We start from the raw sequence: 23725 nt of genomic DNA on the forward strand, positions 1-23725 counted from the left end.
GTGCATCACGTGAACACGCGTGCACACACACCCTCCTGCACTCAGTCCTGCTCTATTAACAGGTTCTTGGGCTCTGCAGAGCTGACAGAGGCCGTGTTGGGTGCGGCAGGACAAGGCTGGGCGTGCAGGCGCCTCCTCCACAGGGCACTGCTCATGCGTCACAGCTGCCAGACTGAGGCTCCCCAATGGCGACGCTCTGACAGGGGTCCGTGACTCTCCTCAGGGAGGGGTGGCTGTTTCCAATGTCCTCCCTGGTGCCCTGTGGCTGGCAGGACCCTGCCCACCCTCTCCCTCCCCGTCCAAGCTCTGTTTTCATCTGAATGCAGCAGCCACGACTAACACGCCAAGTGTGTCCTCCATGCTCCAGAGCCTCAGATCTGGTCAGAGCGAGTTCTTACTCAGCGTACAGATGTGAAGTCAGGTTTTACTGAAGTATTTACACAGCTCATTCCCGCCACGTGGAGGAGTCTGCGACATTCCACACACAATGACAGTTAAAGACACCTGCTGACCACTGGGTCCTGCATCCCCTGCTCACCAGGCATCTGTCAGGAAACAGCCGGCAGCTTGCCCCTGTACCAGGAGGAACCAGTCAGCTCCGCTAAACAGTGGCACATGTGCGGTTGAGGGGAGATTGTCCCCTGAGCACACCTGATGACTGATGACTGCCCACACCCAACCACCGACCATCAACAACCAGTGCCTGGTAACCACCTGACACGCCCACTCACGCCCACTTCCTCAGCATCCCCTCTGGCTCACAGCTCAGTGTCTGCACCTGGCCACTGACCCAACACCTTCAGTTACCACAAATCTTTGTTTCCTCAAAACCCTGAGAGTAGGTGGGGGATGCTCCCTTTTGTCCTTTGAAAGCTGGGCAAGGCTGGGGGTGGGTCTGTCCAAACCCTACAGGGTGAGGAACAGCCGAGGGGCGGCACTGAACCTGGGGTCTGCAGCGTCCACCTGCCTCCCTCTCGCTCCACATGCTCAGCCGTCCTTTCCTGGGCACCTGGCCTGGGCCGTTTGCTCCCCAATATCCGTCTGTGATGGAGCCTCTGCGGCCCCCAGAAACGGTGGGTTGTTCTGTAGATCCGACCGCCTCACCTGTCTCCCTAAACCAACCTCGGGTTCATTCTCCCAGAAGTCCAGGGATGAGCTTGTTGCAGCAGAGGTGGCCGGCGTGGCCCAGGGCGTGCAGGACAGGGTGCGGACCTTTGGGGATTGAAGGGTCTCTGGACACTGCTGCTTTGCTGTCCTAACAGCCCCTCTGTCCGGCCTCATTTTACCGGGGATGTGGGTTTTGCAAACCAAGGTGACGCTGACAGGATGTGTGAGCTTCCCTGTGGCTGCCTCCCGGCACAGCTGTCCCGACCTTTGGCATCGCGCTTCAGCTGGGGTCTGTGATGCCACCAATGCACAGGAACAAGACATTCATTTTTAAGGGAAAAGTGGAGTCAAATGTGCTCAGAACAACTGAGTCCTGCAGTCGGGGCACCTGGGCCAGGGCTGGGCAGCTTGCTGAGGTCCATCAAGCGCTGTGGGGACCAGGGCTTGGCACACGCATGGAGACTGCGCCCTGATATCCCCACCCTTCTGCAGCCGGCTCAGCAACGTCCCCAGACACCCTCCCCACATCTGTAAACAACCCTTCGCCTGAAGGAGCAGCCGCTAGGGCTGCTGAGCGCCAGCTCTGGGGAGGAGGGCTTGAAACAGTTTTATATGTTGTTAAAATAATTCTTATCCTAAGATTATTTTTGTTAAAAAGAGAATAGGTTTCTGGTTCCCACTCAGCTGTATCCCGCACCCCACATAACCCCATCACCAGGGGCCCGCTGCAGCTAGCCTGGGGCTGAGCGTCGGGCTCTGCGGCTCCCACAGGGCGGCAGGTGACCTCCTGAGGCAGAGCCAGAGCTGCTGAGGGTCCCACGGAACACCCGTGTGGAGAGGTCCCCTCCTTCATGACCTTGCTCTCCTGATCTGGTTGTCTCCTCAGCCCGCGTTCCGTGGGGAGGCAAAACAGCCCTGTGGAGTTGGGTGGGGCAGGGCTCAGGCGGGCCAGGTGGGCGCCCCAAGAGAGAGGACGGGCTGCCCTCCTGTTGATTTCTCCTGGTCCTAACGTCAGGGGGGCCCTGACTGGCTTCCCTCTGTCCTGCAGAGGAGGGGGCTACCCTTATGGGACCTGGGAGGCCGCCCTGATGTGGGACGGATGTCACCCGGTGGTCGCCCAGGCTCGAGCTGGGTCACACAACTGCGTTTCCACATTTGCTCCTTGGCTCCCCTATTCTCTTGGGCCGGGCGCAGTGGCTCACGCCTTAATCCCAGCACTTTGGGAGGCCGAGGCGGGCCCATCACGAGGTCAGGAGATCAAGACCATCCTGGCTAACATGGTGAAACCCTGTCTCTACTAAAAATACAAAAAATTAGCCGGGCGTGTTGGCGGGCGCCAGTAGTCCCAGCTATGGGAGGCTGAGGCAGAAGAATGGCGTGAACCCGGGAGGCGGAGCTTGCAGGGAGCAGAGATCGTGCCACTGCACTCTAGCCTGGGCGACAGAGCGAGACTCCGTCTCAAAAAAAAAAAAAAAAAAAAAAGTGGATCCACTATACGGCTGAAACACATTTTGAACAAGATTATCTAAATGCTGGAGTTTAAATCGAGTCAATGACAACACGACCCCAATTCCAGGTATGGGGTTTAGTGGACAACCAGCTTGACGGAGTCAGGGCCGCGCTGACCTGCCCGACACGGTGCTCGGGCATCTGGAAGGAGGAAGCCGGCGTCTCAGCCCCGCAGAAGCCCCGAACCGTGGGCCTCCCGCCGCGTCCGACAGGCAGGGGTGGGGCTAGATGACCGAGGTCTCGGTTTGCAGGAAGGACTGGGCGCGGGAGCCGCGGTGGAACTGCAGGGCGCCCTCCGAGCCGTCGCGGGAGAAGGAGGAACCGCAGACCCTGTAATCCCGGCTCGCGGACGGGGTCGGGCACCGGCTTCGCCATTTTCGCTTCAGCTCGCACTGCACCTGGGAGGTGAGGGCGGCGGGAACGCCCGTGAGCCTGGGCAGGTGCGGGCGGCTGCTATGGGAAGCGCGGCCCGCGAGCCTCCAGCTCTCCCTCCCGCCTGCTCCCGTGTGGAGGGTGGGGCTACATCTGTGTTGCCATCAGATGGACAGAAACAGAAACGGCCTTGGGGGTAGAGGCTGCAGGGAGCGGGAACTGGACGGCCACAGGAGGGCGGGGGACGCTGCCAGACTCTAAGACTGTGCGTGGGTGGTTCGGGGATCGCCACTGCCACGGCAAGCGCAGTCCCACAGTCTGAGATAGTTAATATTTTTCTGAAAAGATTTTCCTTAGCAGCCGGGGTTGTGACGGTGCTGGGCCTCCGTCTCCTTCCCTGTTCCCAGCGGGCAGGGAATGTTAGCCCTGGGAGGGGGTGGGGATGAGTGAGGGGTGCCCGGACGGCAGAGGAGGGAGAAGGACAAGTGGCACTATTCGGGCTCAGCTTTGCAGAAGCCGTGCTGGTGAAAGTTGCATGTCAAGCAAAGAAAGCGCCAGCAACCGCAGCGTGGGGCGGGAGGGTCAGGGGTCAGGGGACCGGGCCAGGCCGTTGGAGCAGCCCGGAGACAGCATCCCTGGCTGGGAATGAATGCAGGGCAGAGCTCGGCTCCCGGCTTCCTCCCCAGGGACTCACAGAACGCTGTGCAGCCCCACCCCCCAACCCAGGCCCGGCTTTCTGGGACTCGCAAGCTATGGTCAGGAGCGAGACGCTGACCATGGGGAAAAACAGATTCTGTCTAGACCCGGCCGGGAGCTTTCCCGAGAGGGCTCCGAGACGGACAGCAGTCGATGCTACTTGGGGTGGACGGAAGGACGGCGGGGTTTGGAAGCTGGGCCCAGAAGAGTGGGTTTGCCTGTGTCGTGGGTTCTCTGATGGGGACACAGAGAACTGTGGGGGCCCGGGCAGTGAGTCGTGCCCGCGGAAGACAGGCATGTGTGGGGGCCGCGGCACCAGGCTGGGCAGCATCTCAGGAACCAACTGAGTACCTGTGCTTGGTTCCAAGGCAGCCATGAACTTACCTCACTGTTCAGGAAACAGTAGAGGACGGCCACCACCAGGCCCTGCAATGAGAAGAGATGGTCAGACAGGACCCGCGCTCGGGGGAGGGTGGCCGCCTCTGCACACCTACCTGGAACGACCCGAGGCACAGCTCAAACAGTATCTGGTATTTGGAGGAGATGCTGATAGGAAACACGGCAAACACCATGTAGTGGACACCGAACAGCGGGATAAGCAGGAGCGTGGACTTGGCCAGCCTCCTGCACAGAAGGAGAAGAGCCAGCTCAGCTGCTGGACCCGCGGACCCTCTGCAAGCCTGGCAGGGTCCTTCTCAGGAGGGGGCAGCTGGGTGTGGGAGGGGCTCCACACCTCCTCTCCACTGCTGGAGTCCCCGCCCAACAAGAAAAACCAGTTTCTTTACGTTTATGTCTGAGGCCCTTGTGCATATCTAGCACTCAGGGCCTGGGAACGCACATTCCACAAGCGTCCGTTTCTCCCAAATTCCCTAAGGACACACGCTGTGTCCTGGGGTTCATGGCTGGCAGGGGCAAGATTCCCTGTGAGTGACCCAAAACCTACACAGGCCCCGCCTGGGAGCCCGGCCCATCCTGAGGCAGGCACGGGACAAGAAGGCTGGCCTCCACCGCTGCCACACGCAGGTTTAAATGATGAGGCCCGATCCTGCTCCCGGACCTGCAGGTCCGTAACAGCTGGGCTCCGTGGGAGTCAGGTCCCTCAGTCAGCAGCAGAGGACCTGCCTGATTCCCTCTATTAACGCATCTGAAGTTTGCTGGAAAAGAGGCCTGTCTGCGGCTGAGCTCTTGGCCCCTATCCAGGGAGGTTTTGCTACTTCTGTGACCAGAGTTACACAGAAACGACCTCGTGTGGCCTCAAGGGTGTCTCGGCCTTTTCTGTTGTCCTGGAAAGGGAACAGATTTTGTTTCCAAATAAAAGCATCCATCTCCAAGTCCAATTTAACAAACACTCCCAAAGAACCAATGCAAAGGTCAGCATAGAAACTAAACAAGATTCAAAGGAAATCCAAGTTCAACCTGAAAGGCAACCAAGAACGATCTTATTCGGGGGTCTCTGCCACACAGGCACCACCGGACTCCCCTGAGCAGGGACAAGGTCATGCTGCCAAGCGGGGTCTGACATGGAATCCCATCCCTCATGTGGGCAGGCAGAGACGGATACTCCCTGGATTTAGACACTACACAGCAGAATTAGATTCTCTGGTTTACCAGACTCTTTTGCAATACTCTGGTGCCAGGCAGCAAATATCCGGCAAATATAGACTGCATTGATCCTCCTGACCTTAGTGACATTATTACTTCCACCTTACAGATGGGGAAGCTGAGGCATGGAGTGGCAAAGTGACTTCCCTCAGGGCACCGGCTGGTATCTGCACCCAGCTTTGGGGCTCTTGGCCATGCTCCTGTCTAACCGCCCCTCCCCAAATCCATCCCTGTTTTCTAAGGTGGGAGAAAAGGGAAATGCAGGCCAGGCACCCTCCTAGGCCGGACGGCAGGGTTCTGCCACGGCACAGCTCTGTGCACAGCCGCCCTTCCACCCCCGGTCAGTCTGAGCCCGAGGCACCTTCTGCGCTGGGCCAACCACTTCCACACCAAGCCAGTGTTTAGTTTATACTTGAATTTTGGTTTTTACCTTTTTTTAAAAAAATAAATTCTTGATATAAATTTATGGAGTCTTTGCATTACTTTATAGATTCCCCGGATCCTCATGAATTAGCTGGATGACTGGGGGTGACTGGCTGAACGTCTGCCCTGTCTTCATCTACTGAAGGGAGATCACAATGCCATCTTCATGTAATCACGTGGGCAGGAAACGCTTTCTGAATTTTTATTAAGTACAAGGCCTGGTATTAGGGCTGGCAGTAGACACACGGCCATGGACCATGTGGTCTGAGGGGGAGACAGAATTAAATGTAAAATAAAAAATAATGTGTGGCCAAGGAGAAAAAGACAGGCTGTATAACATGTAAGTAGGCGGATGCTTAAACAAGCAAGCTCACTGGAGAGGACTTTCTTCTGGCCTTGAAATAAAAGAAATGGTGCTTGACTTTCACAGTCGCCAAGGCCAGAAGTGCCCCTGCCGAGTCCTCCCAGGTCATCAGGTGCAGAATCGCACCCTATCTAGACGGCGGGTGTTTTAAACCACCAAATTTTGGAGTGATTTGTTACTTCGCCAGGGAAATGCTGTCCAGGGCCTCTCTGAGCTTTGGGCAGGAGCAGAGCCCTGGGGCCCAGCCTCGAGGCGTGACAGTGGCGAGGCGGAGTCGCCGCACCTCCAGGGCCTTCCTGGCAGCGTGGGGGTTTCCTGTCTCCACACGGCATCCCCATCAGGGACGGCCAGGCCGGGACACACACTCACTTGTACTGAGACTGGTCGTTGCCGCCGACATCTGGGGATGTTAACTTCTGCAGCAAAATTCGTATAATACTAATGAAAAGGACAAAATTGACCTGCACAAGAGATAATAAGTTTGTGAAACAGACACGTGGATCCCTAATTTGCCCTGAAGTCCACCTGATTTCCACCCTCCCCTCCGCTCCCTCAGTCCCTCCCTCCTTCCCTGGGAACTGCCTCTGGGGGTCCACACGCCTGAAGAGGTCCTTTTCCGGGAAGGCTGAGTGATGAGTGGAATGGGGTCAGTTCTATTTAATAAAGGATGGCAGGCTTGCTGTCTGCCCAAGTGTGTGATTCCACAGATAATCCACATGTCAACAGGGGCTACTTACGATGATGGAAATTAAAATCGGTATTCGTATGACCCACCAGGGCACACTGTGGTCGTTTGTATCCCAGCAACTGTCAGAGAGAGATGGGAAATCAGGTTACCACCAACCACTTTCGCAAGACAGGTACAGGAGAATGAGCGCCTGCCCCTCCCAACTTGCCCACTCCCCTCACCGTGGAAGCACAATTTCTCTGCACTGACAGATCGTAAAGGAATCTGTCCCAGGGAGTGATTGTGTTTCGTTTTACGCTTTCAAAACAATAGTCGGCTTGTGGGGAGGAGGAATGGAGGTGCGGCCCCAGAAGCCAGGACGAGGGCAGGAGGGCTGCTCACGCCCTCCACTCTGAGCATGAACGTGTGTCAGCCCCATTCAGCTGAAATCAGGAGAAAAGAACCTTCCTCCTGAAAGTTAGCTTGCCCTCACCTCCCGAATGGTTTGCATGTATATGGCAAAGGGTTTAAAACGTCCTTAGAGCCACCAGCCCTCCATCTCGTAGCATTTTGTTTTGATTTTCAGCGCATGGGGTGTCTCCAGCAGGAAGCTGTGACCCCTGGCTTGTAAAACGCCTCAGTGATTCTCCCCAGGATCCACACCCTGCGCTGGCAGTCTGCAGCCCTCCCATAAAGCAGAATCTCCATTGCAGGCCTGGGTCCATGCTTTCCCTCGGGGCCCGAGGGCAGGAGCCTTCTGGCTGGTGCAGTCTCAGACTGGCGGAAGGGGACCAAGGGGAACCAGTCCTCAAAGCTGCTGAGTCCTCCCAGGTCATCAGGTGCAGAATCACACCGTAACTAGACAGTGGGTGTTTTAAACCACCAAATTTTGGAGTGATTTGTTACTTAGCACTGGGTAACTGATGCACACTGAGGCCCTTTAAAAGGCAGGATATTTGTGCTGGAACCACGCGTGCTCATGTCTGGGCCGTAGTCTCGCTCAGGGTGAGCATAGTGGAAAAGCGCTCTGGGCCGCATGAGCCAAGACCAGTGCTTAGGAAGTGCCAGGGGGCCCTGCAGCCACCATCACCTGACCTTCCACTTTGCTCCGGGTAAACAACATGCAGGGCACTTGGTTTTCTTCTGTGGACATCGCTGTGCCCACCGCAGGGGCTGCCCCAGTCTCTGCCTGGCTTATCCCAATCTCAACTATGCTGCAAAACCTGGCTCACTTCCTGTCTCCTGCACGGGGCTTCCTCCAACACTCCAACCTCACAGGATTTCTCCCCGTGAATTGCCCAGATGCTTCCTGCGTGGCTGTCGGTTGGCCGCAAACGCTCCCTGTCCTTCCAACCAGGTAACCTTCTGGCTTCCAAAGGACTTCATGTTGCAGATGTTGCCGGGCCCGTTTTCAAGGTTGCAGTCTGGTCATGGACTCACCCGGTGTCTTCTAAGTAGAGCCTGGCCACAGTCCATGCACCGATGCAGACGGTGGGGAGGCCTGCAGAGAGACGCCTGGTTACACAGGTGGAGCGGAGCGGTGTGCACGCACACAGGTGGGTGCCTTCACCAGCAAAACCCTCGAGGACACGCTTTCTCACGGGAATATTAAGTGCAATCTCTTGTTTAAAGTCTCTGTAAATATTTACAAGTTTATGCTCATGCCTTAGTAAGCAGTGAAGATAATTAAACACATGCTTGAGAGCTGAGAATCTGAGACTTGCCATTCCACATGAGAAGGGTTATTACTGGAGGCCACGGAGTTGAACGTGCGGAGAAGGAGATGTGTTCACTGATTTTTGCGACCACCCACGGAGCTATCGGCTACGTTTGCCTCATCCTGTCCATGAGGATGTCCCAAATTTGCACCCCTTTCCAACCCTGGGCAAGGCAAGGCTTCCGCTACCTGGTGTGCCTCTCCTCTCTGATCCCCACCCTCAGTGAAAGGTGAAGTGGGTAGAGGCGGAGGAGGAAACCGTTTTGTTACTTGTTAACAGCCCAGTTTGAATGGGGGTACAAGGGGCCAGGAATGGGAGTATTTTAAACTAGGTTCCTGGTTACCAGAAATATTAATGTGTTGTTCGTAGGAGCCTCCAGTCATCCTGGAAGAGCTCTTCATGATATGACCCTGACATGCATTCTACGGGGGCGGCAAAGTGTTTTCTGAGCTGAAAATGTTTGCGTTGTTTGGTCCGATGGGATGGGATGGAGGGTTTGTGGGCGGGAAGGGGAACACTTACCCCATCCGATCAGGAGGTAGGCCAGGAAGCACCTTCTCGGGGGGAGCATGGCCACCAGGAGGGTGTGGAGGTAGAGCCCCTCCACCAGCAGCCAGAAGAAGTTGGCCATGATGCAGTACTGCAGGAAGACCAGGCTCAGCTTGCAGCCCACCTGGAAACCGCAAACAGAGGAGAGGAAAGCATGACCTCATCCGGTAACAGCAGCTCCCAGCAGGCAGTACCACTCCAGGACACAGGGCGCTTGGTATCTGTGCAAGGAAGGAGACACCGGTGCCATTGGGAAGGAAAGTGATTAACACAGAGGCCAGGGCGCTGGCCAGGAATGCCTGCTGGTAGCACTGGGACCTTTGTATCCGCGGCTCCAGAGGAAGATCACTGCAGACGCAACTGTGAACAGCACTCCCTGAGATGAGCGTACTCACTGTTGCAGGCCAGGAGCGCACTCACTGCTGGAGGGTCCTAGACAGGCCGCACAGCTCCCCGGCCCTCCCGTTCTCAGCTCCTCCCCTCGGCTACTCCACTTCCCCTTCTCTGACCTGCTTCAACACAGGAACCCCCGCAGTGGTCCTGCCGGCCAGCAAAGAACCAGAAGAGCTGGCAGGAGGTCATGTGTGGGGCGAGGTATGGGTGGCAGGGGCCCTGCAGGGGCCCAGGGCTCTGGCCTCTGTCCCTTTGTGTGAACAGAACACGAGTGCAGGTAGAGGGCACGGCACATGCCAGCTGCCCTCACTAGCAGCTCAGGTGAGCAGCGCCTGGGAAGAGAAAGCAGTGGACCCACACCAGGCCCCAGACTTTTCTTTTAAATTTTTGACAACTATGTAAGTTCCTCAATTGTAAAAAACTGGTTTTAATATTGGGTAACTTAATTAAACATGAAAAAATAAAGGGGAAAACAAGAGAAATCTAGCAAATAAAATATTTTCTGGGGACATTTTAAAAGGATTTTCACTGGGAAAGAATTGCATTATTATATAAAATCCATCTATTTTAATCTCTCAGACCTTCATCTAACTAAATGTACCAGGCATTTCAGTTTCATGAGCAACGATGAAACTGCTACTTTTAATCACTAAACTTATATAAAGTGTGCTGAAAAAGAATAGTATTTTCATTTCCATTCTTATTTCTGTATTTATGTTCATATATATCTATAGACATATGTAGGTGGGTGTACATACGTACGGCAGATATATGTATATCTGATACATATATCAGATGGATACACCTATACATATTTGTGGGTGGATATACTTACATATATATGGGTGGATATACTACCTACATATAGCAGATGGCTATCCCTATACATATATATGGGTGAATATACTTTTTTATATATGGGTGGGTATACTTATATATATATGGGTGGATATACTTTCATATGGTGGCCTTTCAATTTGGCCTCCAGGGTCCTGAGAGCCACTGAGCCCTGCAGGCTGTCCCTGGCCTCCCCTGAGCCCTGCAGGCTGCCCCGACCTCCCCTGAGCCCTGCAGGCTGCCCCGACCTCCCCTGAGCCCTGCAGGTGGCCCCGACCTCCCCTGAGCCCTGCAGGCTGCCCCGACCTCCCCTGAGCCTTGCAGGCGGCCCCAACCTCCCCAGTGCTCTGGATCTGCCTTGCCTTCCTCTGCTTTTCCTTTTTCCCAAGCATAGCAGGGTGGGTGCTTCATTTTCTGAGGCACTGCACAGGTGAGAGTTACCCTTATTGTCCATCTTTGCCACCAGAGTAAGGCGAGTGCCTGCACGCGGATCTCGTGTGTCAACGCCTGGTGAATGGACACTCAGATCCCAGCAAGTTCTGCCCTGGGCATCAGGACAGAGCCTCTTATGTGGAAAGACACACATGATAACACAGCCATGGACGCAGGAGAGTCACAGTAAGTCAATTTGTGACTTACTGCCACTCATTTGAAAAGTAAAGTGAAATAAATGAAGTTTTAAAATCTCTGGGAGGTGAGATTCTGGGAGTTAGTCACCCATCGGGATGCAACGTGCCTTCTTTTGTCTCTCGGTAAAAGACCGCATCTTAAACACAAGGAGTAAACTGCAGATGAACCAAGACACAAATGAACAATCTCAGAATAGAAACCTCTTAACCAAGACGGGAAATCTGAAATGAAAACAAGAAGTGCTAGAAGGATGGAAAGCAATTTTGGTTATATAAACTTTAAAAGCTTTTAGATGGTAAAAATACCATAAAAATACAATTGACAAATCATGAATCTGGAAACATATTTACAATAGAAATGACAAATGTTTAATTTTTACGACGACAATATTACAGATGAATGCGGTGTTTTAGAGGGGCCGGAACAGCCTGTGGAAAGATGCCAGTTCTCAGCAGGTGCCCTGCCCTGGAGTGTGCATGAGAGCCACACAGGCAGTGCCAACGCCCACCAGACAGGCAAAATGGTAAAACCAGTCAAGTCTTTGGGCTCTGGTGTGATCCTACGTGCAGCTGTCAGCTGTCTCAGCCTTTTGGAAGGCAATCTAGAAAAACAGATTTACTACAATTTAAAAATACACATGCAGCCGGGTGCAGTGGCTCACGCCTGTAATCTCAGCACTTTGGGAGGCCAAGGCGGGGGGATCACTTGAGGTCAGGAGTTCGAGACCAGCCTGGCCAACATAGTGAAACCCCGTCTCTACTAAAAATACACACACACACACACACACACACACACACACACACACACACACACACAAATTAGCTGGGTGTGGTGACGCCTGCCTGTGATCCCAGCTACTCAGAAGGCTGAGACATGAGAATCGCCTGAACCTGGGAGGTGGAGGTTGCAGTGAGCCGAGATCCTGCCACTGCACTCCAGCCTGGAAAACAGAGTGAGTCTGTGTTAAAAACAAAACAAAACAAAACAAAACAAAAAATAAAAATATGCATGCCCTTTGCAATGGGCTGGAGGCTTCTCTATGCTGCCAGAATTCACGTGTTGAAGCCCCACCTGCTGTGGGAGGGTGTTAGTGGGTGGGGCCTTGCCACAGGGGTGGCGCCTTGCGATGGGATTAGTGCCCCAGTAAAGGGACCCCAGCAACATCCCTCGCCCCTTCCACCACGTGAGGACACAGAGAAGTCAGACCCGAATCTGTTGGTGCCTCGGTCTCAGGCCTCCAGAACTGAGAAGTAAATGTCTGCGACTGGAGCACACGTGGATGGAGACACCCTCTGACCTGGCAACCTCACTGGCAAGTCCCACCTGACAGAAATAAGAACACCAGTCCATAAAGACGCATGTCCGGTGATGCCTGCAGTGGCAAAAGAGAAAAATAAAGTGCAGAGCAGGCCCCATACCAGAGGATGGGCTACGCGGAGAACACCATGCCACACGAGGGGCCGTGTGCCGCCTGAAAGCAGGCGCCGACCTGGTGGGGCCCTGGCACATTCTGCTGAAGGAGCAAAGAGGACGCAGAAAGAGTGTGCTGAAGACGATTCCATTTTCTTCTTAAATGGTAACAAAAACATCTCTGCATTTTTTCCCATGTGCCCATTCACCAAACAAGCACACTGAGGAAGGGAGGTCTGGGGAATGACAAGGCCTCTACTGACTTCATTTTCTACAGTGTGACCTTCAAACCTCATTACACAGGCTCCAGAGCACCACAGGAGGGGCCCAGCGGGCCACAGGGGGTCCTCCAGGGCCAGTTGCCACCCACAGGGTTGATGTGAGGAACCCCGGCCGGGAGACCCACCAAGGCCCGGTGCCCAGTCAGCAGCTGGTCCCTCCTCAGCCCCGTGGCCTTGTCGGGGAGCCTCTGTGTGAGCACGTGAGTACGCACACATGTGCATGTGAGGCAGGCAGGACTCAGCTTAGTAAGCTTGGGGGTGTGCTTCTGGGAGTCCCACAGACCCCGCGGGGGAACCTGCTGTGGCTGATGGTGAGAATAAAGGGCAGGTTTGCTCCGTGTCCTGGGACAGCCCAGGGCCCCAGAGGAAACTGTGTCTCTGTCTAGGCCGCATGGAAGGGGCCAAGAAGAGAACTGTTCATCTTCTTGGCTGATCCTAATATCATGAGAAAAAGACCCTGCACCTATTTTGGGGGTGCTGCCCCAGGTGTTCTGCCTGGGAGAATAACCTTGGTTTGGTGAAGTCAGCTGGGAACAAAAAATATACAAAAAAATTCAACTGGAAGGAAAGATATTTTTCCTGTTTCTTATACTGAGGTCTGACTATTTCTGGCTGACTTGTTTATTCAAAGCCTGAGCGTTCTTTAGAGGACAGCGAGAGGGAAGACCCAGCTTGGCTCCTCTCTGGCCTCAGGCATCTCCCCTCCCTCCTGCCCTCTGTCCCCTCCCTCCTCTGTCTGTCACATGCTTTTCCCTTTGCCTCTGCTTTCCCCTTGCTGGTACTAGAGTCACGGGGCATCTGGCACAAGGGGCAAAGCCGACTCCCTCTGTCCTCACAGAGCTTGACTCGGGGCACAGGCTCTGTGCTGCTGGGCATCGTGGGGCCCCACATGCACCTGGGCTTTGGATCCCAAGACTCCGGGCCAGTTGCTGGGTTCCCCTCTGCCCAGTTTCTTCGTCTGTGAAATGGGGCAACTGCTCTTCTGAAGGCGATTGAGTGTTCACCCAGTGTCCACAGAAACAGCCCGGCATTTACAGGACGCTCTGTGCAGTGTGTGGGAGGCCAGGCCCTCCCGGTGGGGCAGGCACGCTGGCTCAGATCCACTCTGCCTCGGAGGTTCTGGGCACTCCTTTCGGGTTGAAGCAATAGGGGAGAGTAGAGAGCTGCTGCTCCAGGCCAGCACCCTGTCCCGAGGGCCACCACTTTCCATGTTGCAGGTCCTTCAGGGTCCGCTGGGGTCCACTGAGGGTCTGTTGAGGGTCCTGAGGGTCTGTCGAGGGTCCTAACGGTCTGTCAAGGGTCTGTTGCGGGTCACTGCTTTCTATGTCGCGGGTCCCGAGGGTCTGTCATGGGCTACTGCTTTCTACATCACAGGTCCATTGAGGGTCTGTCAGGGTCCTGAGGGTCCGTCATGGGTCCTGAGGGTCTGTCATGGGCCACTGCTTTCTACATCGCAGGTCCGTTGAGGGTCCGTCAGGGTCCTGAGGGTCCGTCATGGGTCCTGAGGGTCTGTAACGGGTCCTGAGGGTCTGTCATGGGTCACTGCTTTTGACGTCATGGGTCTGTTGAGGGTCTGCCATGGGTCCGAGTGGTCCTCTGAGGGTCTGTCAAGTGTCTGTCGAGGGTGACTGCTTTCTTCATGAAGAGCTAAGGGCAGGGGATCTGCAGAGTGAAGCCTGAAACCATCTCGGTGAGAGAGAATCTGACACCATCCTCACACTTCTTATGGGCGTTGACCACTGTTACACATGTGGGGAGACCCTATTACTAGGACAGGAACTCCAGGGGCCCAACTCCACCTGGGGAACGGGGCTTGCCAGGTGAAAAATCTTGTTTTTAATTTTGTTATCACAGCAAATCTGATTCACAGGCATCACGCGCCAGCTTATCCCCAGAGGCACATTTCCTGCATGAAGACGATGATGGGCTATGAAAAAGCTGACGTCTGTGTGGTTATAAACGGCTTTACTATCTTAAAACTAAGTTAATTCAAATCTGTTTAGACTGAGCAACTGTGCCAGCAGAGGGACCTATCTGCGTGGAATGCGGGAGGAGAGTCTGGAGCTCGTGGCTCCTTAAGAAGAACCTTGGTAGCGAGGGTCTCCGGTCAAGAGTGAGGTACCAGGGGCACGAATCCTTCACAAAGATGCTGAGCATGTGGAGTGCTCTGGGCCAGCAGGGATGTGCTTGGTAGAATGGCCTGCATGTAGGAGGTGCTCAACAGCACCTGCTATGTTAAACTGACTTGATTAGGTACTATATAACCACCAATAACTACCACAAATACAGCTGAGGGAGAAGGGCATGGGTGGAGTCAAACACCCTGTACTGCATTTGTAGGAACTAATAATTAAGATTATCCTGAAATCAAAGAGTTGGACGCAAGATATTCATAGACATGCAACTGAGTTCACAATCAGGCTTTGCAAGGAACTTACCCATGGCACAAGATCAAGTTCTTCCAGCAATCTGGAAGGAAGCCTTTACTGCTCAGAATCTAGGAGATTCAGATAGAAAGCAACAGAGTTGTGTGTGTTCATCTGTGCCAAGATATCTCAACCCAGATGTGTGTGAGGAAGGGTGTGCCTTTCCTCAGTCTAGCTCCATGGGGGTCAGGGCTCAGGGCCCTTTCACTTCCCAGCCCTGATGGTGCCTGGGACCCCCACCCTCCCTGCCTCAGTGCCACCCCCATGTCTCAGCTGCCAACTGGGCCTGCTCTGGCCCCAGACTCTCTGCCAGGCTCTCTGTTTCTCAGCCATGACCCTGTGCCCTGACAGGGACCCTGCACCAGCACAGAGACGTCCTCATCGTGAGAAGGGGGAACAGAGATAAAGGGACAAGACAGTGGGACCTTGTGGTGGGGACAGCCTTACCCAGGAGGATGGCTGGTCAGGGCAGTGCAACGTGCCCGAGCTGGAGTAGAGAACGTCGTCCTTGACCAGCACTGAGATGGCTCTCAGGATGAAGGACAGGAACAGGTTCAGGTGGATGTAATTCCTGGTGCAGTGCAGCTTCCTGAGGTGGGGGAGTGGGAGAGAGAGGAATTGGAGGGGGAAGGGGAGGGAGGGAGAGAGAACCAGACAGAGATGAGAAACTCATACTATGATCAGAGAAGCACAGAAAAATAAAAGAGTTGAGGGCATGAAGCAGATTTCACCATGAATGGCAACTGCAATTTGCTGTGGCAGAGAAAAATGAAAAAGCTCTGTTAAGAATTTTTTTGAGATAATAAAGTGGATGAGATGAAGAAACGTTTTTAGCAAATACATATTGAATTTGATAAGAAGTTTCCTATCAACAATTAAAAAACTGTTAAAATCCCAACAAAGGAGGTCAGTGAAAATGGTGGTGTAGGGACCACTCAAGAAACAACAACAACAACAATAAAGATACTCAAAGGCTTATGGCAACCAAGTGAACGCTTAGCCGGGGGAAAGGCCCTGAATAGGCAGAGAGCATGCTGTATTTAGCTCACCTTTTTTCCATCCCACCCCAACATGGTGGTCATTTTGAAGACAGAAGCTCATGTTCCTATTGTGGGTACTTGGTCCTGGAGAAATTTCATAAACCCAAGGAATTGTGTTTGTTTTGACCTTTCTGTGGGTTCTGGGCAAAAGATTAAGATTCCGCAGGCTGAGAAGTGGTTTTGCAGACATGCTGGAAGCTGAATGAATAAGCTCCTGCCACCTCAGGAAACACTTGGCAGTGGAAGCAAACATCAGGTCCTCTGATAGCCTGAGAGGAAAAGCTGTGCAGTGAGAATCTTGGAGAATAAGGGCTTCAAGAAGCTGTCACGTGAAGTGGGGAACCTAGAAATCCAGGTGCACGTTCAGGGCACAAAGAATCAGAGAATCCCACAAGCTGTTATTTCAGGCTGCTCTTTGGGCTTAGCACAAGCAGGCAGCGAGAGCTAAGGCAGAGCTGCAGACAGTCTGGTTAAGCATTGAAGGAGTGCTCCCAACACAGAGCCAGCCTACAAAGGCCTTTAGAGGGCACTTTTTCTTTTTTTTCAGTTTTTTATCTCTTTGACTCCAGGTGTTTGTGGAAATCTCTATCAAATAACTAGCTGATGACTGAGCTAAAAGTATAGAGTCTTCAGAGACCAATAAAGACCAAGAGTCTTTATAAAAATAGTTTAGAAAATCCCTAAATAAACAGCTACAACTTGCAGCAAGAAACAACAAATCCTAGAAGTGGGAAACTGTGATTCCAGAGTTATCACATCAGAATATTCAAAATGCCCAGTTTCAACAAAAAATATAAAGCAAAAAATAATAATAATAATAAGAAAATATGGCCCATTTACAGGAAAAAGAAAATGAATCAACAAAAATTATCCTTGAGACATCACATGAAATAGATTTACCTTAAGTTTCTGACTTAAAGTCATAGGCAACAACTTTAAATAAAGTGTCTTAAATATGCTTAAAGAGTGCAAAAAAAAAAAAACCTAAAACAAAAAACCATAGACAAATAAAGGAAACCAGGAGAACAATGTCTCAACACATAGACAACACTGATAAAAGAGACAGAAATTAGAAAAAGTAACCATGTAGAAATTTTGGAGCTGAAATGCACAATTGAACTAAAAGATTCACTGGGGTAGGTCAAAGCAGGTTTTTTTTTTTTTTTTTTTGGAGATGAATTCTTGTTCTGTCACCCAGGCTGGAGTGCAATGGCGCAATCTTGGCTCATTGCAACTTCTGCCTCCCTGATTCAAGTGATTCTCCTACCTCAGTCTTCTGAATAGGTGGGATTACAGGCACCTGCCACCATGCCCAGCTAATTTTTGTACTTTTAGTAGAGATGGGGTGGGGTTTCGCAACGTTGGCTAGGCTGATCTCAAACCTCTGACCGTATGTGATCCGCCTGCCTTGGCCTCCCAAAGTGCTGGGATTACAGGTGTGAGCCACCGCACCTGGCCTAGGTTTGAGCAGGCAAAAGAAATCATCTGTGAACTTGCAGAGAGGTCAAATGAAATTATCCAGTCTGAGGAGCAGAAAGAAAACAAAGAATGAAGGAAAATGAAGAGAGCCCAAGAGCCTAAGAGACTTGTGGAATTCCGTCAAGTGCACCAGCACACGCATGGGGGAGTGCCAAAATGATGATCCTGAAGTCATGTGGAATTATGAGGGATCCTGAACAGCCAAAACAATCTTAAACAGAACAAAGCTGAAGAACTCATCATCTCAATTTCAAACTTACTACAGACTACCAAATAGTGTGGCACTGCATATAGATCAACAGTATAGAACTGAGAGTCCAGAAATAAACCTACACATCTAAGGCCATTTGATTTTTGACAAGGGTGCCAAGGACATTCAATAGGGAAAGAATAGTCTTTTTTAACGAATGGTGCTGTGACAACTAGATGTCCATATGTAAAATAATACAGCTGGACCCCTACCTCACAGCATATTAAAAATTACTCAGAATGAATCAATGACCTAGACATAAGAGCTAAAACCATAAAACTCTTCTGAAAAAACATAGGAGCAAATATTCAAGACCTTTGGATTTCCTGTGTACTTGTGGTGTCAGCCACAGGTCTAATAGGCTCTGTTGGATTTCTTATGTTCTTATGTATGATACCAAAAGCACAGCAAAAAAACAACAGATAAAGTGGACTTCATCAACATTAAAAACTTTTATGTATTAAAGGACATTACTAAGAGAGTTCAAAGAAAACCTACAGAATGGGAGAAAATGTCTGCAAATTATACATCTGATAAGGATTAGTATCTAAAATATATAAAGAACTCTTACAACTCAATGACAAAAACCCAATTAGAAAATGGGCAAAAACTCAACTATCTATTTCTCCAAAGATATACAAATGGTCAATAAGCACATAAAACCATAATGTGACTTCATTGCATACCACTAGGATGGCAATAGTAATAATAATAATAAATTAAGAAAACAAAATAAAAAGTATTGGATGGGTGTGAAGAAACTGGAACACTCATATATCGCTAGTGGAAATGTAAAATGGTACAGTCGTTGTGGAAAGCAGTTTGGTGGTTTCTCAACACAGAATTACAATATGCCCCAGAATTCCACTTGTAGGTATACGTTCCAAAGAGTTGGAAACAAGTATTCAAACAAAACGTGTACGTGAATGTTCACGGCAGCTCTATTCACAACAGGCAAATGGTGAAACAGTTCAAACGTCCATGAGCAGATGAACGGATAAATTAAATGTGGCATATCCATACAACTAAATACTATTCAACCATAAAGAGGCATGAAATACTGACGTGGATCGAACTTGAAAACATTATGCTAAGTAAAGACACCAGTCACAAAAGGCCACATATTGTATGACGCATCCAGTGGAGGCAATTCCATAGAGAAGGCAGATTCTAGCTTCCAGGAGCCGGAGGGTATGGGGAGTGACTGCCTAATGTATAGAAGGCTTCCTTTTGGGACAACAGGAAGTTCGGGAACTAGCTAATGGTGATAGTTACACAACACTGTGAAGGTGCTTAGTGCCAAGGAATTGTGTACCTTAAGATGGCTCAAATGGTAAATTTTGTGTTATGGGTATTTTACCACAAATTTTGGAAATCCACCCTCCCCCTCAAATTTTTAAACAATTATGGCCAGCTGAAACAATTTCAATTCTTGCATAAAAAAGAAAAATAATTTTCGTCAAAAAGGATGTTAAAAGAAATTTTTATTTCATTTGTTAGAGAAATATAAAGAACAGACTAAGAAAAATATTTTACAAAAAGTGAAAATTTTCATTTAAGCCAAACTATTGCCCACAGAGTAAAAGCCCTTTCTAACATTATTAAAGATCCTGGGCCGGATGCGGTGGCTCATGCCTGTAATCCCAGTACTTTGGGAGGCCGAGGCACGTGGATCACCTGAGGTCAGGAGTTCAAGATCAGCCTGACTAACAAGGTGAAACCCTGTCTCTACTAAAAATACAAAAATTAGCCGGGCTTGGTGGTGGGTGCCTGTAATCCCAGCTACTCAGGAGGCTGAGGCAGGAGAATCGCTTGAACCCAGGAGTAAGAGGTTGAGATTGAACCCAGGAGCCGAGATTGCACCATTACGCTCCAGCCTGGGCAACACAAACGAAACTTTGTCTCAAACAAACAAACAAAAAAACTATAAACGATCCTTTAATTTAAAACTTGAAAAGTTGCAAGTACTTTTCTTTGGTTTTTGATGAGTTGTATCGTTAAGAGAAACTCACTGGACAATTAATATTTTGAATTCTTTAGTTACAGAAGAATTCCAAATTTATAAACAAATGTCAATTGTTTATAAAAATTAGAAATTATGGTGTAAATATTTTTTCATAGTTTCCATTTGTCAAAGAATTCGGTTATATATGAAAAAACTAGTTTCTATTATGACAGACACTGCTCCAGCTACAGCAGGTCAAAACTCTGAATTTATTGCAATTCATTTGGAATTTAAAACAAGGGATAGATATTTCCATTATTGCTTCTTTCCACTGTATAATACTATTGAAAGTATTTGTGTTCCATTTTATGAAGTAGACTCTAGAAAAACCATCAAGAATGTAGTTGTTAAAATCTTTCAGTATTTATGTGCAAATGCTTTGAATCGCTGAGCGTTTACACAACACCTGAAAGAAACAAGACAATGAACTTAATGATCCAGGGTTCTTTGCAAATGCTTGGGTGAGTCATGGAAGAATTTTACAATATTCACTGTATTGGTAACTCCAAGTCAAGATTTTTCTCAAACAGTAAGTGCTTTCCAAATATTCAACTATCAAAAGCAAAATGACAATATAATTTATGTTTTCTCAGTGCTATCCTGTTGGTTTTGGAACCTTGAAGAAAGGAGAGCTTATTTGTGACATAGCTAGGTATGACAAATTATGTGGAAATAAAAACTTCCCATAATATAAATCATAACTAATGATTTAGTATTTTTCTAACATGAATAAATATGCAGAATATTTTAATTACAATCAAGAGAACCATTTAAACTGGCAGAAAAATACCATATAAATTTGAGAAACACTTTTTCTAATCAATGGATTTAGAGTTGTTTGCCAATTTATGCATTGCCCCTTGGAATTTGACATTAGTTATACTGAGCTGATACAAGGGTAAGCTTATTTAACTTGAGAAGACATAATTTGCAAACAAAGGTGCTTTTGCTTCAAAGTTAGATCAACTCTTTCTAAAAATGGTGACCTAGTTTTGTTAATGTGGATATGAATAGTAAAGGGAAATGACTCCTGGTACCAGAGTGACTTGCTGGAGAGCTTTTATGTATGTTTGGACAGGTAGGTATGTTTGAACAACTTTTTCAACTGTAAATTTTAAAAACTCTAAAGGCAGATCAAGTATTTCCAATACAAATCAGTGACCAAATTGAACTACACTGTGTGAACTACAAACTGGATTTTGAAGACTTACTCTGAACACAAGAATGTAAATAGCTCATTAATATTTTTATATTGATTACATATTGAAGTAGTATTTTGGATCTGACAACTTTAATGTATTATTAATTTCACTGGTTTCTTTTTATTTTTAAAAGAAAATGTTAAAATGAGGCTACAGAACGCTTACAATTATGCTAGTGGCTTGCCTTATGTTTCTGTTGGACACTGCTGATCTCAACCGCTATCGGATTGTGCTTTTTCAGCTCTCTCTTTGGGCTGGCACCTGTCAAACTCCTCCACAGCCAGCGTGCACTCAGCTCAGCCCTTCCTGATGTTCTGCACAGCTCCAGGGGCTTTCTCTAGTTCTTCCACAAACCTCTGCTGGGTCCACTTGTTCAAGGCATGGAGGACCCTTCTCTCCCACTCAAAAGATTCCTCATTCTTAGCCTTCAGTCTCTTGAACCTTATTTTTATTTTTTCTATCAACATGCCACCCCCATTACTACACCCTCCGTGGACTCTGAGCGTCCCTGTTCCTCTGCCAAGCACGCACTCCCATAAAACTTTCTCTCTTGGAATTCTCTTCTTCCAGCAAGACCCTCATCAAATGTCAACATGAACCTTTCTTGGGGCTTAACTTTATGTGACATCTTGCTTTTCTAAAAAGTATTCAGAACATTTTGTTTATAACTCTCTTAGAACACTTAAATTCTGCTTCAGAGAAGATTTAATTGGAACACACCCTAAAGAGGACCTCCACTTGTGGCTGTGGAGGAGGATACCTCGGGAAAGGATCAGGGTGACCCTAAAAAGCAGCCCAAGGGCTTTGGGGAGCAGCCGCAGCTGTGGGGACCAAAGGGCTGGACTCTGGGGAGAAGGCAAGGGCACTGTGGGGAGCGCCTGGGCCCTCCAGGGCCTCCGTGGGTATCTGCTGCTTTAGCTCTCCGGGCACAGAGGGTGTTCAGAAAGGACAAGCCCAGAGCCAGGGCCAGAGCGAGGGCAGCCTCACCCGCCACAGCAGAAACGGGAGATAAGGGCTGTTGGGTGACCCTCAGGGAGCAACGACTCTGCAGGAAAGGAAATAGAGGCTGCATCCAAATCCTTTTGGTCTCTGAGATGGCTGTGTGTTGGGTGAGAGGCTGAGAAATAAACCAGAAAGCAGTGGCCAAGGGCGAGTACTTGGGGGAAATGCCTGCAGCTTCATGGGTGCCGGGTGGCAACACCAGGATTCAGGGCCTGAGGGTGGCAGCGTTCCCAGGCCTTCATGGGGGAGTCCTGAATAGCTGTGGCCCAGAGTAACAACAAACCAGAGAGCACCTGGCTGCTTGAAACCTGAAATGCAGCCCAAAACCCACATGGCCCTGACGGCCCAGGCTGGTCTGCCCTTGTTACCATGAAAAATTCAAATCCTCTGCAGCAAGATAATCATCTGAAGCCTCTGCAATTTAAGTATTTGTAATTTCAGTAACAATTACTAGGTATGCCAGAAACAGGACTAAGTAATCAAAAGCCAAGTTAAAAAGAAAAAACACGGGCCAGGCACGGTGGCTCACGCGTGTAATCCTAGCACTTTGGGAGGCCGAGGTGGGTGGATCACTTGAGATCAGGAGCTTGAGACCAGCCTGGCCAACATGGTGAAACCCCGTCTCCACTAAAAATACAAAAATTAGCTGGGCATGGTGGTGCACGCCTGTAATCCCAGCTACTTGAGAGACTGAGGCAGGAGGATCGCTTGAACCCGGGAGGCAGAGGTTGCAGTAAGCGGAGATCATGCCACTGCACTCCAGCCTGGGTGACAGAGACATACTCCATCTCAAAAAAACACAAAAAACCAAAAAAACAAAAAAAAAACAAAAAAACCCAGACAATAGCGATTCAGATGCTAGTGTTTTAAGACATGGACTATGAAATTAATATATTTAAGAAAACAGATAAAGAAATGGAGAATTTTATTAGATAATAAAATTAAAACAAATAGAAAATTTAAAACTTAAAAAACCTTCAAATTAAGAGTTAAATAGAGGGGACTAACATTAATTTAACACAGCAGATGTGAGTACCATGAATTGGATCAGTAGTATGTCTAGATTAAAGTAGAAACCAAAAATATGAAAAATATAGGAAAAAATAGTAATATAATACATGGGAAATGTAGTTTTAGTAGGAGAAGAGAATTGGGAAGGAGCAGTGTTTGAAGTGATGCTAGCCACAAAGTTTTTTGAAACTGACAAAAGACAGTAACAGATTAAAGAAACTCTACAAACCCCAAGAAGGAGAAATGTGAAGAAAACCACCTTAAGTCCTATGAGAGTGTAACTGCTAAAAACTGAAAAAAGTCTTCAAAGCTTTCAGAGAAAAAAAGACACACTGCCTCAAAGGAACAATGGTGCACTGGCAGCTGACTTTTCAGAAGAGGTCACGACGTACATCTTTAATGTGGTGAGAGAAAATAACTGCCAACAGAATTCAATCCTCTCCAAAATAGCCTCAAAAATGAAGGCAAAATTAAAATGATTTCAAGCAACCAAAACTCATAAGAATTCACTGCTGGTGGGACTGTGCTGAGAGAAACACTACAGGGAAATCTTCCTGCAGTAGGAAAATGATCCCAGATGGAAACACGAAATGCAGGAGAATGAAGAGCACCAGAAAGAAATGTTGAGGGAACGCTAAGTAAATGCGACCTTTAACACAACAACGATAGTATTTATATATGGAATTAAAATACATGACAAAAACACAAAACACGTGAGAGGTAAAATGGAGCTAAAATGTTGCAAAACTCTT

The 23725-nt window shown here is 49.4% G+C and overlaps 1 protein-coding gene across 2 annotated transcripts in view; it reads right to left on the reverse strand.

The window, feature by feature from the left end:
* Window positions 1–406: 406 nt before the first annotated feature.
* Window positions 407–23725, reverse strand: part of VIPR2 (vasoactive intestinal peptide receptor 2) — a 114526-nt gene continuing 91207 nt past the window's right edge. Inside the window, exons 6-13 of one of the 2 annotated variants that reach the window (XM_019030582.4) lie at window positions 15432–15573; window positions 8981–9131; window positions 8181–8241; window positions 6811–6880; window positions 6443–6534; window positions 4179–4308; window positions 4069–4110; window positions 407–3014 (exon numbers count right to left, since the gene is read on the reverse strand). In XM_019030582.4, coding sequence (XP_018886127.1) covers window positions 2841–3014; window positions 4069–4110; window positions 4179–4308; window positions 6443–6534; window positions 6811–6880; window positions 8181–8241; window positions 8981–9131; window positions 15432–15573 — 862 coding nt within the window. In that variant the 3' untranslated portion in view covers window positions 407–2840. Of the gene's footprint in view, window positions 3015–3752; window positions 4111–4178; window positions 4309–6442; window positions 6535–6810; window positions 6881–8180; window positions 8242–8980; window positions 9132–15431; window positions 15574–23725 lie in introns of those variants that run through there. The other variant, XM_055347582.2, reaches the window with a different exon arrangement.

Source organism: Gorilla gorilla, chromosome 6 (assembly GCF_029281585.2).
Source record: "Gorilla gorilla gorilla isolate KB3781 chromosome 6, NHGRI_mGorGor1-v2.1_pri, whole genome shotgun sequence".
NCBI classification, from domain to species: domain Eukaryota; kingdom Metazoa; phylum Chordata; class Mammalia; order Primates; family Hominidae; genus Gorilla; species Gorilla gorilla.